This window comes from Colletotrichum lupini, chromosome 3 (assembly GCF_023278565.1).
Source record: "Colletotrichum lupini chromosome 3, complete sequence".
NCBI classification, from domain to species: domain Eukaryota; kingdom Fungi; phylum Ascomycota; class Sordariomycetes; order Glomerellales; family Glomerellaceae; genus Colletotrichum; species Colletotrichum lupini.
The window spans coordinates 7676402-7689666 of record NC_064676.1 but is presented as its reverse complement, the minus strand read 5'-3'; the positions used below and the strand labels follow the sequence as shown (position 1 = coordinate 7689666).

Below are 13265 nucleotides of genomic sequence, written 5' to 3'. Positions count from 1 at the left end.
GGTACACTCACCGAATACGCGGACCGAGGCCAGTGGCTAAAGTGCGAAAGTTACGAGAAGACTGCGGAGCTTTGTGTGGCTTGGTCTTCTTCTTAGTTGGTAAAGTATGGAGCCTCAGTAATAGATGCGAAGGTATGAATAGCTCGCCAGTGCTCTTTCATTTGGTAGATTCAGGCCAGCCCCTCGGCGCTAACCCGCCATCACCAGAAACGAAGATTCCACCGCTCTCTAGCTAGACGTCATGGTTAAATTTTGCCTTTTGGATTAGGAGTTTATCTGAAATTGGCATGCCTGATAGTTCCTACAGCTCACAAGGAATTGCCGACGACTCTTCCTACTTTCATCTTCCTAGCCAGGGCTTCTTCTAATCCATAGACTTCGCTACTTAAACTATGATCGTTCCGTGTAACTTAGTGGTACTCATTTTCCGGAGTTCGCCAGATCTTGACTACATCACTAAGAAATCCCCTTCAATTAGAAACTTCCAATAAGCTTAGGGCCATGAGAGTGGGAAATCGGCACCATTTGCCGTGTCTTCGGCGTTTCCAAATTGAGATGACGGAGCGGCTCGGGGGCTTGGACCCACACCGCCGGTCGAGCTATCGGTGACTTTCAAGGCCTCAAATTCCTTCCTCAGTTTACTCTAATTTGTGAAGACTCCTGGGAAAGACTCGCTTTAGCTAACGTCCCCATGAGGTGCCGTGGTACTGTTTGTAAGATGATATATAAAGTCATAAGCTTTCTTCTATGCCGAATCTAAGAATGTCCACTCCGTCCAAAAGATTTGTGGGTGATAGTTACACTACACTATGCGATCCAACGTCCTCTCACGTGAGCCATTTGCCAACAACTGGGGCACCTCTTGTTTCATGGCGTACTCCCATTAGCAGAGCCGGAGGACAGTCAGCTGCACGCCCTCGGGGCTAGCCAGCCTGGTGATAGCTCACTACAGACTGGCCAGCGTTGTCTTAACGGGTAAACCGAGCACGGCGACATTCACAGCAGAATTAACCCATCATGAGAGAACAAGAAATCATACTGATATTTCTTCTCGCTCACGATCAAGTTGAGTTGATATTATGCTTTACCAACCTCTCTGGATGAACCATTTACGGCAGCGGGGTCTATCAATTCTTTGCGGGAGAAACACACTCGAATGACCCCTCAAAGCAGGTAGGTTGAATCCAGAACTTCGGGCGCAGTAGAAGTGCCACTCTCTTTCTCACGTGTTTCATGTGATGTCTTTGGACTGCTTACAGAGTACGCGTGTATCTACGAGCCCCATAAAGCCAATTGACCTGCTCAAGCTTGGTTGAATGAGTTTGAACCACTTCGCCAATCTACTTGGTCTCGAGCGACTCCCCTCAACAAAGCTCTAAGGTGTCTCGCAGCAAGTCAAACGATTGAAAGAGATCTCGAACGCAACAGAAATTTGACTTGCCACCGAGCTGGTGCCTGGTATTTCATCAGCCTTGGCTGCATATATCCTTTTCAGCTACCGAAGAATATCTTATAGTATTCTTCCCATTGGCACATTACTTTACAATAATCGTGCAAGCATTGGTGGTCGTACAACTAGATAGGCCTACTCTCTGCCCAACGTGTGGCGATCACTGCGTGCTCGTCCTTAACAAATGCAAAAATGTGTCGATTGCCTCACTTTCACGCATAGAACCACGCCCTCCAGCCGAGAATATCCAATAACATACACCGAGCCCCGCTTTTACCTCGAATGAACCCAAAGGCTGCACAGATGAGACAGCTCTCAGGTACGGGGAGTGCTGTTAAATACTGAGGGATAGCTCTCTACACGTGGGCAGACTGCGGTGGACGCGACAGGACGTACAGTGGGGTGTCAAAAGTTCGTGTACACCCTACTAACACGCGTGCCGACACGTTTTCTCCTCAACATCTCTTTTCCTTCTACATCCCACATCTTTAGCAAATGGAGGCCAATTTACACGCTTTTTGCTCTCGAATAATAGGAAGCCATAGGGCTAACTATGAACCTATAGAGATCCAGCGGACGGCGATGACCGCACTTGTGATGCCAGTCGAAGTATGGTGGTGAAAATGCAGGAGGTTGGGCAATTGGGGATAATGGTGGGGTGTACACGAACTTTTGGCACCTCACTATGCCAAATCACATGGCGACTACCCCGCACAGCCCAGTCCTTCACAGCAATCTTAACTCCCCTCGACGGCTTCACATATTACAGCAAGGAATAGCTCGCTGTGGGCCATGTTTATACACTTCGATTTTGTTTCCTACCAAGGACTACGAAAAGGCTCGCTCGTCAGCCTGCAGGCCAGGCCGACACCCTCGACCAATGGCCACGTTGGTGGCAAGCAGTGGGTGGGCAGAATCGGGCGAAAGTTCACTGCAATTCGGACTCATCTCGAGGAATCACAGACGCATAGGATAGCCATTTATTACTTCTTTGTGCTTGACCCAGTTTGCCTGGATTACTGGTACTACAACGACTTACTTCATGCACCCGACAACTGAAGCCGTTGACGTGACCTTCGATCTGGAAGTTTATTTCTTGTTTGGTAGAAACGTGCCGATCAAAAGCGTAGGAAGGTATGGGGCCCAATCAGTAGCTCGCAGGATGATTGAACAAGTCGGCTTGGTTCTCTCTATCCCGAAAAGTATCATATATACGCGTATCCGGATGCGGCCAACATGGAGAAGCGCCGAAACTCGACTGGTTGTGGGGATGCAGCTCAGTAATTTGCCTGTTCAAGATCGCGTAACGCAGGCTCAAAGGTTCACAAGAGAGTGAGCTTGAAGCCTTCTTCGGGCTCTATGCCGGGTGTACGGAGACCCGCTCGGCCCGGTGCGGTGCATTACATGGGCGGGTGAACCCCGGGCCTAATCCCGGCGCAGGATTGTGAGGGAGACAACCTCCAACACAATCGTAATCTTGAGAGACTCAGAGGTAGTGAGCGAATGGGCAGTGATAATTGAGCAGGTAGGAGGAATTTTGGTGTGGTTATTGTGGGCTATCGGTAACAGTCATTGTCATTTAGGCATGTGGTAAACTGCAATTTCACCTGCCATACTAGTTGGTCTCTATCTACGGTGGCTAGTACAACTCAATCCCAAAGTTTAATCGTACTGGCGACCCTGTCTCGACGGGCTTCGGCTAATGAGCAGACCGTGCCGACTAAACACAGGCTGCATACAGAGTACTTTAGTTACGGCCTCCCAACAACTTGCACGCAATGTACGCCGCTTATTGTGAGTTAAAACCGCCATCTATGATCGGCCGAGGTGTCGTCAACGACCGATCAATACTAAGTAACTCAACATGTCCTCGCAACTTTCGTTTACGATATTAATCGTTGGAGCGGGGCCATCCGGAAACACGGCAGCGGCGGCACTGGCTTCTGACGGGCACCAGGTGACCGTACTCGAACGCGGCTCTCGACTTCAAACACGGGGAGGGAATCTCATCGTACAACCTTCCGCTGTGAAATGCCTGAGCCTGATTGGCATCACAGAATCTCTGGACAAGGTGTCTGTGGAAACCGTCAGTGACATCCTTTGGAGATATAAGGACGATGAGCCGTTCACGGTCACAAAGGCAATTCCCACCGGGACGGTCCGGAAGCCTACCGATAGGCCATCACTGCAGCGAATAACCTACGACGCTGCCATTGCCGCAGGAGCCAACTATCTGTTCAATAAGAACGTTGCCAAAATCATCAACGAGAAAAGCGGCAAACTTCGCATGGTTGTGGAGGATGGCAGCCATTACGAGGCTGATATTGTGATTGGCGCTGATGGCATCAAGTCACGCGTCCGGGAGCTCATGTTCCCCGGACAAAACGTGGATGCCACAGTAACAACCGAATGCATATTTCAGACAGAGGTTGACATCGCCAGCGTGCAGAACGACCCAGTCGCCGCTCCGCTTGGCGCTTGCTCACACCATCTCATATTCGGTCCCGGGCTTTACTGCGTCGGTCGGCCGACTGCTCATGGTACCGTTCGCATCCTTCTATGCAGTCTTCATTACGGGCTGCCATCCGCCGACGCGGATCTGGGTGGAACCTGGAACTCGGATGGCAACCCTGAAGAGATCCGCGAAATGTTCAAGGGGTTCGGGGCGCCGCTGCGTGCTTACATCGAATGTGTAATACGTGGGGGTTACCCTATCGACAAGTGGCACATTACCACAGCACCAAAGATGGAGACCTGGTTAGGATTTGACGGACGGTGTCTTCTTCTAGGGGATGCTGCGCATGCCATGTTGCCGCATACTGCCCAAGGGGTGAGCCAAGGCATCGAGGACGGCTTAGCCCTCAGAACAGCCCTTCGCTGGTGTGATAGTCAAGACAAACTGGGTGCTACTTTGAAGAAATGGGAGGCTCTTAGAAAGCCACGCGCTGAAAAGATGTTTGATGTCGGCCATGAGAACATTGTCTTGTTCACCCTTCCTGATGGGCCAGAGCAAGAAGCTAGGGATGAGAAACTCCTAGCTGGGGGTTTCACTGGCCACCCAACGGACTGGGAAAGCATTGAGATGGATGCGAATGCTCCAACTAGGACGCCACAATTCACAAAATGGGCCATGTGCTACGATGTGGTTGCAGAGGTAAGTGACAGTCCTGGACTTTCCATGTCCGGACTTTGAGGAAACCGTATTGACACGAAGTGTTGACTAGACCAACAAAGTCTTTGCCATGGACCGCAGCTCTTGAAGGACAGTGGAAACAGCGAGACAGAGCTGAAGGCGCCAGGGACGAGGAAATGCATTTCTTAGAAGCCAAGTAACGCGACGATTCAACCCCTAAATGGGCGTCTAACTGGTATGCTTGTGTACAAGCAGTGATAGAACACCATGTCGCCCGTTTTGCTAGAGTTGTGCTACCTACTTGTTCTCGTTCACAATTAAGCCAGATCTAAGAAACGATGGAGGGTTATTGAGTGGCCAATATGTTGAAATGACTAAGTACCTTATCTTGACCACGAAGCTCGCCATCTTCACTATAATACCCCGAAAAGAGCTGCCTTTGCGGAACTCAACCCCAAGCCAGTATAGTCCTCATTGTTTTACTAAACATCGCTGTCGAAGAGAGCTGAATTCCGAGTAAGAAGTGTTATCAGCTAGGAGCAACAGCAGTGGACTTTGCTTGTCACTCCTTTAATGATCTTTGCGGCCACCCAAGCAACTACCTTCTACTATTTCCTACATGTTCCTACAGTGTTCACCACTGTCATATCTAGCTTTATCCGAATATCTTCAAATCCCGACTCATCTAGCCTGTAGACTGCCCTCAATAGTCTCTTTGCTGGCACCAACTAGCTGACGTCGTTGAACCCTATGTGTCAGAGGACAGCCTTTATGTTCTTTCCAAGCATTCTTGAATCTGGCAGGACCCTTGGGCTATCCCCGACTTGAAACTGGTATCGAATCATCTTGGCACTGAACAAAAGGGGGGGAGTCCCGACGTTTCCACTTCACAGCAATCTTAACTCCCCCCGAGCGATCGAGGTTCAACGAGGCGTGTGGGCGAATCAAAGTCCAGCGTTACTCGCAGAGCCGCGGAGAGACCAGCAATCACTCCTCCTCCGGCTCTTAGTACATCAGAAAACATAGGCAACATGTCCTTCGACATGTTTTTACACTTTGTCTTCTCCCGAGGGCCACGAAGAGGCGCAGCCGTCAGCTTGCATGACACCAGACACTCCCAACCTAAGGTATCAATAACACTAGGACCAGTGTCCGACAGGACAATCTTCACTGCAACTTTAACTCCTCTCAAAGGATCAGAGGTTGGCCCAACCCCCTCAAGCAAGGCTCCTCTTAGAACCCGATTCCCTCTGCAATCTTCGAGAGGCATACTGCACACAGGGAGGCATGACCCCAAGGCAGTGACGTCGTTCTTCTGTCTCACCAGAGGCATACCAACCAGTTACCACGAGGCAGCCTAGGACTCGCTGGAAGAATCAGCATGATTGAACAAGTCGTCTTGATTCTCTCCATCCCGAAAAGTATCATTTACACACGCCAGCGTTCTGCCAGCTTCTTTTGCCCCAACCCATCTTTCTCTCCTACACCTCCTCTCCAAACCCTGCTCTCTTCTGCCAGATACGATATAGGAAATCTAATTCTTGCTCTGCGGCGCAAGGGCAAAGGTAGGACGAACGAATCTGTGACATCAATTAGCTATCTTCCTCCAAATCCCCATAGACCCTGTTTTCCACCGGACAGTAATCGGTCAGAGGGAACGGCGCCGTATCAACATACCTCTCGTTGTGGTAGACCTTGGTGTTCTCGCCCAACAGCTCCTTCTCTCTCGCCTGGTCGGCGTACCACCTACGAACCTGGTCGCGGTCCTCCTCGGCTTGGAGGAGGGGGATAAGGTGAATGCGCGCCCACATCTTCTCTCTCGCCAGCTCGCTGTGTCTTGTCAGCACTGTCCTCCTCGAAACCACGTGTCCCGTCTGATTGCTCCATTCCTCCCTAGGTGTATGTTCATCGTTGCGTGCCTCTGGTATCCATGCCTGCTGCCTCCCGTTGAGCAGTGCAGCATCTGTCTACCAGACCACTCGCAACTTTGTGCAATATCCGCCAGAAGAGGAATAGCAATCGTCATGGCGGGGGTGAAGGGATTGTCACGTACTTGGCTTCCCGGATACCCTTGGTCAACTGATACCATCCGTATCCCATCACCAGTCCCATACCGATCAACATTGTGCCGGGACGGAATCCACGGGCGGGCAAGTTGCGCTGTTTCCGATAATCAGCATGGTTCCTCCAGAAATCTATGGCTGCCCTTCGTCCCCATGTTCGTGGTCCCGAGTCCAAAGTGTCCCGGATCCCGATTCCGAGTGTCCTTGGCCTAGCACCCTCTCATCGTCTCACTTCGGTGTCCTCGGTCGGAGTGGCAATTCGATAGTCGATAGCGCTCGGTATTCCCGTATCTCAAATGCCTCCTCTTGTCATGTTGCTGCTCCCATAGCCAACCCGCTCGACCCGATCGTCCCTTCTCAATTCCTCCTCTTGCGACTCCCTCACCCTCCACGCACTCTCCCTCAATCCCTCCACCACGCCATAATCACTCACCTTGTACTGCACAGCCTGGTAACCCCCCACGGGCGGCATATCCTGAGGCATCCTGTCTCAATCGTTTCCTACCGACCCAACGCGGTCGGCTGCGCTCGTCTAGAGTGTGTATAAAGTGTCGTCGGGCGACTTTTGTCGGTCAATTGCCCCTTCGATGGATGGAGTCAATTGATTGCGTGTCGAACAAACAATCGTTTCGTTCGAGAGATCGGAGGGGGTATCGGTGTCGATTCGACGGGGGTGGGTTGCGATGCGATATGGTGGTCGTCGAGCTCGAGATTCGGGGACAAGCTTTGGCCTGGGGTGCCTGAGGTGATTGTTTTCAGGTGGATGATGATTCGCTCAATTGGCAAACCGCTTATGTAAGGCACATTGTGGATCCGTTTTCTCATCTTCACCGAGGTGTACTCCCCCTTTGATTTCGGCAAGGGATTGGAGCATGATTGAGAACTGTACACTGTCACTCAGCTTTAAACAGATGTTGTTAGAATCGAGTCATAGAATAGGTCATAAATCTCAAGTGGCTAGATATGCACCGACCCAACACCTGATCGTCTATTCACCACCCCCCCAACAAGCAGTACTGCACTTTGAATCCTACAAATATTTGCACATCTCAACTCCATGCCATGCTTCGCCAACGGAAAGGCTGGGGTATAAACCGAATGAACCATAGCCAACCAACTTTTTCTTTCTCACGTTCTTCCTGGTGGTCTTGCTCACTTTCGCGGCCTTCCCCTTTCTTAGCTCCTCCTTATATGCATCATGCCCCTCACTGTACGGCGGTAGGGATCACTAGTCCTCTCCGGCGGCAGCGAGCTCGGCCTCAAGGTCTGCCTCGAGATCATCCTCGTCAAAGTCGTCAACTCCATTCGCCGCGACGTTGTCCGGTATGAGCGCAACGTCCTCCTCATCGCCAGTAACTTGAGGAGTAGGCAGGCTGCTCGACTCGTTATTGTCCTCGACGTTGGGAGTCCGTACTGAGCTCAACTTGGAAGCACCGCGGCTCTTGGCAATGCGTTGCTTCTTGGACAGTGCACTTCCACCTTCGTCGGAAGCCGTGTCATCGTCCATGGCTTTCCTCTTGGTACCGCCACTGGCCGCATTCGCAGACTCTTGGGATGAGGGCAGGTCCTCGCCAGCATCGGTATCGCCACTACGGCTTTCCGTATCGGCATCCGAGCTGTCGTCGTCGCTTCCGAGGAACTCCTTCATCTCGTCATCGACACCTTCCCAGTCAAACGACTTCAAGCCGTCTATCGGGCTGACTTGACCGTCCTCAAACTCGAGCATCATGTTCTCTTCATCGCCGTCCTGATCGCCTTCGTCTTCGTCCGAGGCATCATCATCTTCCTCGAGTACGCGTTGCTCGCCCGTTTCGTCAATAATTGTCAAGTGCGGCCGTGCATCATCGCCATCGGCGTCCGAAATTGTCTCCGCGTCGGTCGACTCGGACATGGCTAGCTGACGGCGGTCTGCTGGATGGACCTCGACCAGGTAGGGCGCTTCTTCGACACGCTGCCATTGACTGAGGCAATCAGACAGCCAATTTTGGCTGACAATCTTGATACTCGGGATCTTGGCTGCCTGTCTGACCTTCTGCGTCCGCGGGCGAGACGTCGAAATAACGAGATGGGTGACCTGCTTGGATACCCTGGTCGAAATTTGAGCCCCGAAGCTCATGGCTTGGATGCCAATCTCGGATTGCAAGACGTCGACGCCGAGGGGAACGAGGCCAGACAGGACAATCGTGGTGCCTTCAAGGGTCGCGGCCTTCATCGTATCGAGGACTTCGCCAACGTCTGGAACGGCATCAAGGTCGATGCCGTCGTCGCCCGTTTTCTTCCGCGGGGCAGACTGGGTAGGTGCAGCAGCGCGCTTCTCGTCGTATTCGGTGTAGAATTTGTGGTGTAATTGGGCAAGGTGTTGCTGTAGGTAATGCAGCTCAGCGTCGTCGTCGCGGAGGACTTGCGACCGATGCTGTACTGTCATGATGTGTGCGCCATTTTCGGTCTCCTGTGTCACCTTTTCGTTTTGTTCGTCTTCTTTGTCAAGTGCCTCTTGCATGTGTAGCAGCGGCCTTTCCTTGATTTGCTGTTCCAACAGTCTCTCTTGCTCTCCGCTTTGTACTTCCTGCAGGACCTTGTCGTCGCCGCTGCTCATCTTTACCAGCTCGTCAATGGCAGACACCTTGCCATTTGGTTGGTCGGCTGCTGGCGCCCCGCTCGTCTGTGCTGCGCTTGTCGTGGCGGCTGGCGTTGGCTTCGCTTCGGGTTCCGGCGGTGCGGGCAGGATGTCCTGTCTCTTGGGGAGGAAACTCGAGTTGATGTCACCGATACCCTTGAAGAAATCGTACGGCACAACCTTGATCAAGTTGGGGCGATTACTCGGCCACACATCTGCTCTGTCGTCGATAATGACCACCATGTTTGTGTTCACCGGGAATAACCGCTGGAGACTCTTTGAGATCATGCTGCCGTTCTCGTCACGGCTGATGACGCGGTTGCCAAAAAGCTTCTGCTGAGGATCGACGATCTTGGCAATATTGAGAGCATATGCGCGTGTTCCCATTGTGTAGACGTGTAGCTCGTAAAGCTCGGCAACCTTCTCAAGGAACTCGGCGAGACCGGGCCGCATCTTGATGTAGTACCAGCAGCCGGATGTGACCATCCCTCGCGGGCCTTCATCGTTGAGCTGAAATTTCTTGACATCCTTGACAGCATTATAATTAGGATTTGACGGGTCCTCCATCCATTCGCCAACCGTAGGTTCGATGCAGGCGTGGATAATGGTCTGGTCGAGATCGACAACTAGGCTCAGCTTCCGTTGTCGTAGCAGACGCTTCTGGGTATCGGACTCGGCACGCGCAGCCAGGTCGCCGCTGACCATGAGGCCGGTCTGATCGTGTGTCATGTTGATAGTGGCGCGCTGAGTATCGCGTTCGGCGGTGGCCCAGTTCACCTCGGTCATATCCTTTCCGCAGATGGCGCACAAGCCCTGGAACTGGATCTCGTGGGAGCAGGCCTCCTCGACCATCATACACGGGGCGTCGCGGGTGAATGTCATGCCCTCCTTGAGACGCCATTCTTTGAGTGTGCCTTCGGCCGGACTATCCCAGCCTACGACGGTTGTTTCCTCCTCTTGCCAGGTGTTGCCAGCGATGGGGTCGCCGACTTCGCGCATCCATTTGAAAGAGTACTCGAGCACGCTCTCCTGTTTTTGGACGGCGTCGCCGGGGCGCTTGAGGAGTTTTGTAATGGTAATCGGGTAGCGCAGTCTCGCGCCGAGCGAAAGTAGCTTGCCCATGATGACGGCAGGCTACTGGGAGGGTTTGATCTAAAAGTCTGTCGCGGTAGGAAAGGGCCGAGGTTAGCAAGGTTAGCTTTGAAACACGCGCGTGCGCGCAAGTGGATGAAGAACTGAAAGATGCAAATAACGGTTTTTCGAAAGGAGACGTGACACGAGGCGCGGTAGGCGGCAGCGAAGAGAACCTTCAACGACGTCTCTGAAATGGAGGGAGGAGGTGCGACGAACCTAATGAGACTCCCCCAGTAACAATCGGAGAAGGTGCCGGTGTAGTGGCCAATCCCATTGCCCCGAAGCTGATGAGGGGAGTGTTTGACGAATACGCAACAGATTGGGAAGCTCTGGAGCGTTGCGATGGGATGAGGTGGACAGATAGGTGTGAGATGGGTAAGTAAAGCCGTCGCCGTGGTTGGTTGATGGTGGAGGATGGCAAGAGAGGGAAGAAGACGCGTGGGACGTCGGTATTCTTCTTAGCCTTGGGTCTTGACTGCCTTTGCCTTAGTCGAGTATTCCTCGAGTCGTAGGCGCAATTGAGTTTTTGGTGACGTGATGCAATTGGACGGAATGCTGGATGTCGTCGCGCGAGATGTCCGTTTGGCTTGACGCGTGATATCCGTAACGTGCCCGTGGTGGGATAAAGTCGGAGCTGGTCTCGATGCGAGTCGCAATGGGAAGTCGAGCTGTGCTGCTGATGCTCTTACTCGCTTGGGGTTCGGGGGGTGTGGAGGTTTTGGAGCTCGGGGATTTCGAGTGGAGGCGGGTAGGTCTGGACCGAACCGTGACGTACACCGCAAGCAGGGCAAGGTGAAGGCAAGGTGAGCCGTGAGACGGAGTGGGGTCGGCTGTCGGTGAGCACTGACCACTTGGGTAGCTGTGGAGTGAGGTGGGGCCGGTCGGTCGGCCTTTTGCAGGAATGCTTTTCCGAAAGTAGCTTTTAGGCGGCGGGGGGGGGGGGTCCCGTTGAGTGGAGCAAAGTTTACCGAGGACTGGCAGCGGAAACACTGAACGGTGTGCGTTGGTGGTGTTGGTGTTGGTGCTGATGGTCTTGGTGTGTACCTGTTCTGGCGGGATCAAGTACCTCGGGGTCTTCGGCAGTCCGCTGCTTTGCCAAGGCTTCGAGTGTTTGGTGATGGAACGTTGAGGTACAGCAGCAGATGCAACTTGATCTGACTTTTTACGTCTGTGTTGGAGATGATATCGAAGTCGAATACAGGTGATTTATGCACTCTCTCTGTAGCACCTTGCTTGTTGTAAGGTAGGTAGGTATCTGACAGACTGACAGAGCTGTGGTGTGATGGCCCTGGAGTGATACGATGCTGAGCAATATGTATCGAGGAGAGAAAAAGGTACAAGGCCTGGCCTGTCGAGGTACAAGGTATAGTCGCTGGCGGAAGGGGGAAAAGGCAGCCTTTTTGGTATCCGTCGACCACTATCAGCCGGGCCACCCCCTTCTGAAAGAGTGGGATGCGATGGTCTATTTGTACCTGCTGTAGCACCCCAGCCTACTCCTCCGTGATGCAGCGATGCAGCAATGCAATGCTCCTCTTCCTCCTTCTCCTCTTCCCGCTCATGGCGCCAGTCGGCTCCAACTGGTGGCCCCCTGGTGACCCCTGCATGAGAGCTTCACGAATCACCCACCCCCTTGTTCATTCCCCAACTCGTCTCTCACTCACCCTCACCTCACTCCCCTCTCACTCACAGTCTGTCACTCTGTTTACTGTGCCTCACACCCTGTGCAGTGTGCAGTGCATGAGGCCTCTCTCTCTCATCCCAGCTGTGAGCACCCAGATCAGATCCATCATCCCACCTCTGCCAGCCAGTCACAACCTCCTGCTCTTCATCATTGGGTTACAGTAGGAAGCCTCTTCAAACAAGCACAACCAACAATGAGTCACGTGAATACCGAGCAAGAAAGCTCTAATAAGTGAACCTGATGAGAAGAGTTCACAACCCTCATTGAATCTACCCTTCTCAAAGACTTTCAACATGACCTCAGCTATTCCCGTTCTCTGTCACGCGCCCTGAAAATAAGCTCCACTGAGTCCCTACCCAAGGCAGAGACCTGAGGGGCAAAATGCAGTGGTCAGCAAACACCAGTGACGGGACCACCTGCATGAGTGACTCCCTCTCCAAAGTGGCGTGAACTCGGCACCTCACATGAGCAGCAAACGCAGCCTCCCACCACCTAACCTTAACCTGCCTACCTCCCATTCTAGATCTAATTTGTCTCCTGATTTCTTCCAGCTTGTCGACAAATCCCTCTCGTCCGGTCCTGATCCAGCAGCTGCTTTCAGTTCTTCTCTCTGCCGGCATTGCCTTGATGCTGCCACCCTTCTCTGCCTACCCAAGGTATGGGGAGATGCTCCGATAGTGTGATGATCCATGTAAATCGTGATGCAGGTCGATCAAGGTAGTGTAGAGCGGAGAGAGCTTCCCCCAGACTTTACCTGCTCTCTGATTCTGTGCATGAGACCTCCACCTAAGAGCATCAAACAGAACTCAACACATCAAAGCCATTGGGGCCTTACTTGTACGCTTCTATTAGCTCTGCAGCAAACATTGCTCTTGTTCGTCTGTAATTTCCAGACAAAAATACTACTTCGTTACCAAGAAAAGTCATAATCGAGTATTAATGTACTCTCTATCCATGAGTATGGGTGCCGCGTTGTCCCGTGTCCCGTGTCCCCAGTGCCGTTCTGATCACGCCACAACCCCGTAAAACCAGTCAGTCAATCGTTGACTATCCCCCATCTCCCACCCCAGACTCCGAACCAGGAAAGTAGCAACTCTTCCCCAGAATCCTCTAGCAAAGTCCGTTAAACGCCGTGCCAGCCAATGTTCATTCATTTCCATCAGGTAACGTCCCAGAACCCCCAGCGC

The 13265-nt window shown here is 52.5% G+C and overlaps 5 protein-coding genes across 5 annotated transcripts; 1 reads left to right on the top strand and 4 right to left on the bottom strand.

The window, feature by feature from the left end:
- Nucleotides 1–3314: 3314 nt before the first annotated feature.
- CLUP02_07033 (uncharacterized protein) lies at nt 3315–4710 on the top strand (the record flags this gene model as incomplete). The annotated part of the gene is made up of 2 exons (XM_049286030.1): nt 3315–4604; nt 4675–4710. 2 exons carry the CDS (start codon nt 3315–3317, stop codon nt 4708–4710), a joined length of 1326 nt encoding a protein of 441 aa, XP_049143173.1.
- A 554-nt stretch (nt 4711–5264) lies between these two features.
- Nucleotides 5265–5428, bottom strand: CLUP02_07032 (uncharacterized protein; the record flags this gene model as incomplete). Its single annotated transcript, XM_049286029.1, has 2 exons — nt 5265–5315; nt 5390–5428. 2 exons carry the CDS (start codon nt 5426–5428, stop codon nt 5265–5267), a joined length of 90 nt encoding a protein of 29 aa, XP_049143172.1.
- A 747-nt stretch (nt 5429–6175) lies between these two features.
- CLUP02_07031 (GRIM-19 protein) lies at nt 6176–7130 on the bottom strand (the record flags this gene model as incomplete). The annotated part of the gene is made up of 4 exons (XM_049286028.1): nt 6176–6206; nt 6261–6550; nt 6633–6743; nt 7080–7130. The coding sequence occupies 4 exons, from the start codon at nt 7128–7130 to the stop codon at nt 6176–6178; spliced, it is 483 nt and encodes a 160-aa protein (XP_049143171.1).
- Nucleotides 7131–7874: 744 nt separating this feature from the next.
- Nucleotides 7875–10385, bottom strand: CLUP02_07030 (FCP1-like phosphatase; the record flags this gene model as incomplete). The annotated part of the gene is made up of 1 exon (XM_049286027.1): nt 7875–10385. The coding sequence occupies one exon, from the start codon at nt 10383–10385 to the stop codon at nt 7875–7877; it is 2511 nt and encodes an 836-aa protein (XP_049143170.1).
- A 498-nt stretch (nt 10386–10883) lies between these two features.
- CLUP02_07029 (uncharacterized protein) lies at nt 10884–11213 on the bottom strand (the record flags this gene model as incomplete). The annotated part of the gene is made up of 1 exon (XM_049286026.1): nt 10884–11213. A coding segment is annotated over one exon (330 nt), but the record flags the coding sequence as incomplete, so codon positions are not given.
- Nucleotides 11214–13265: the final 2052 nt, after the last annotated feature.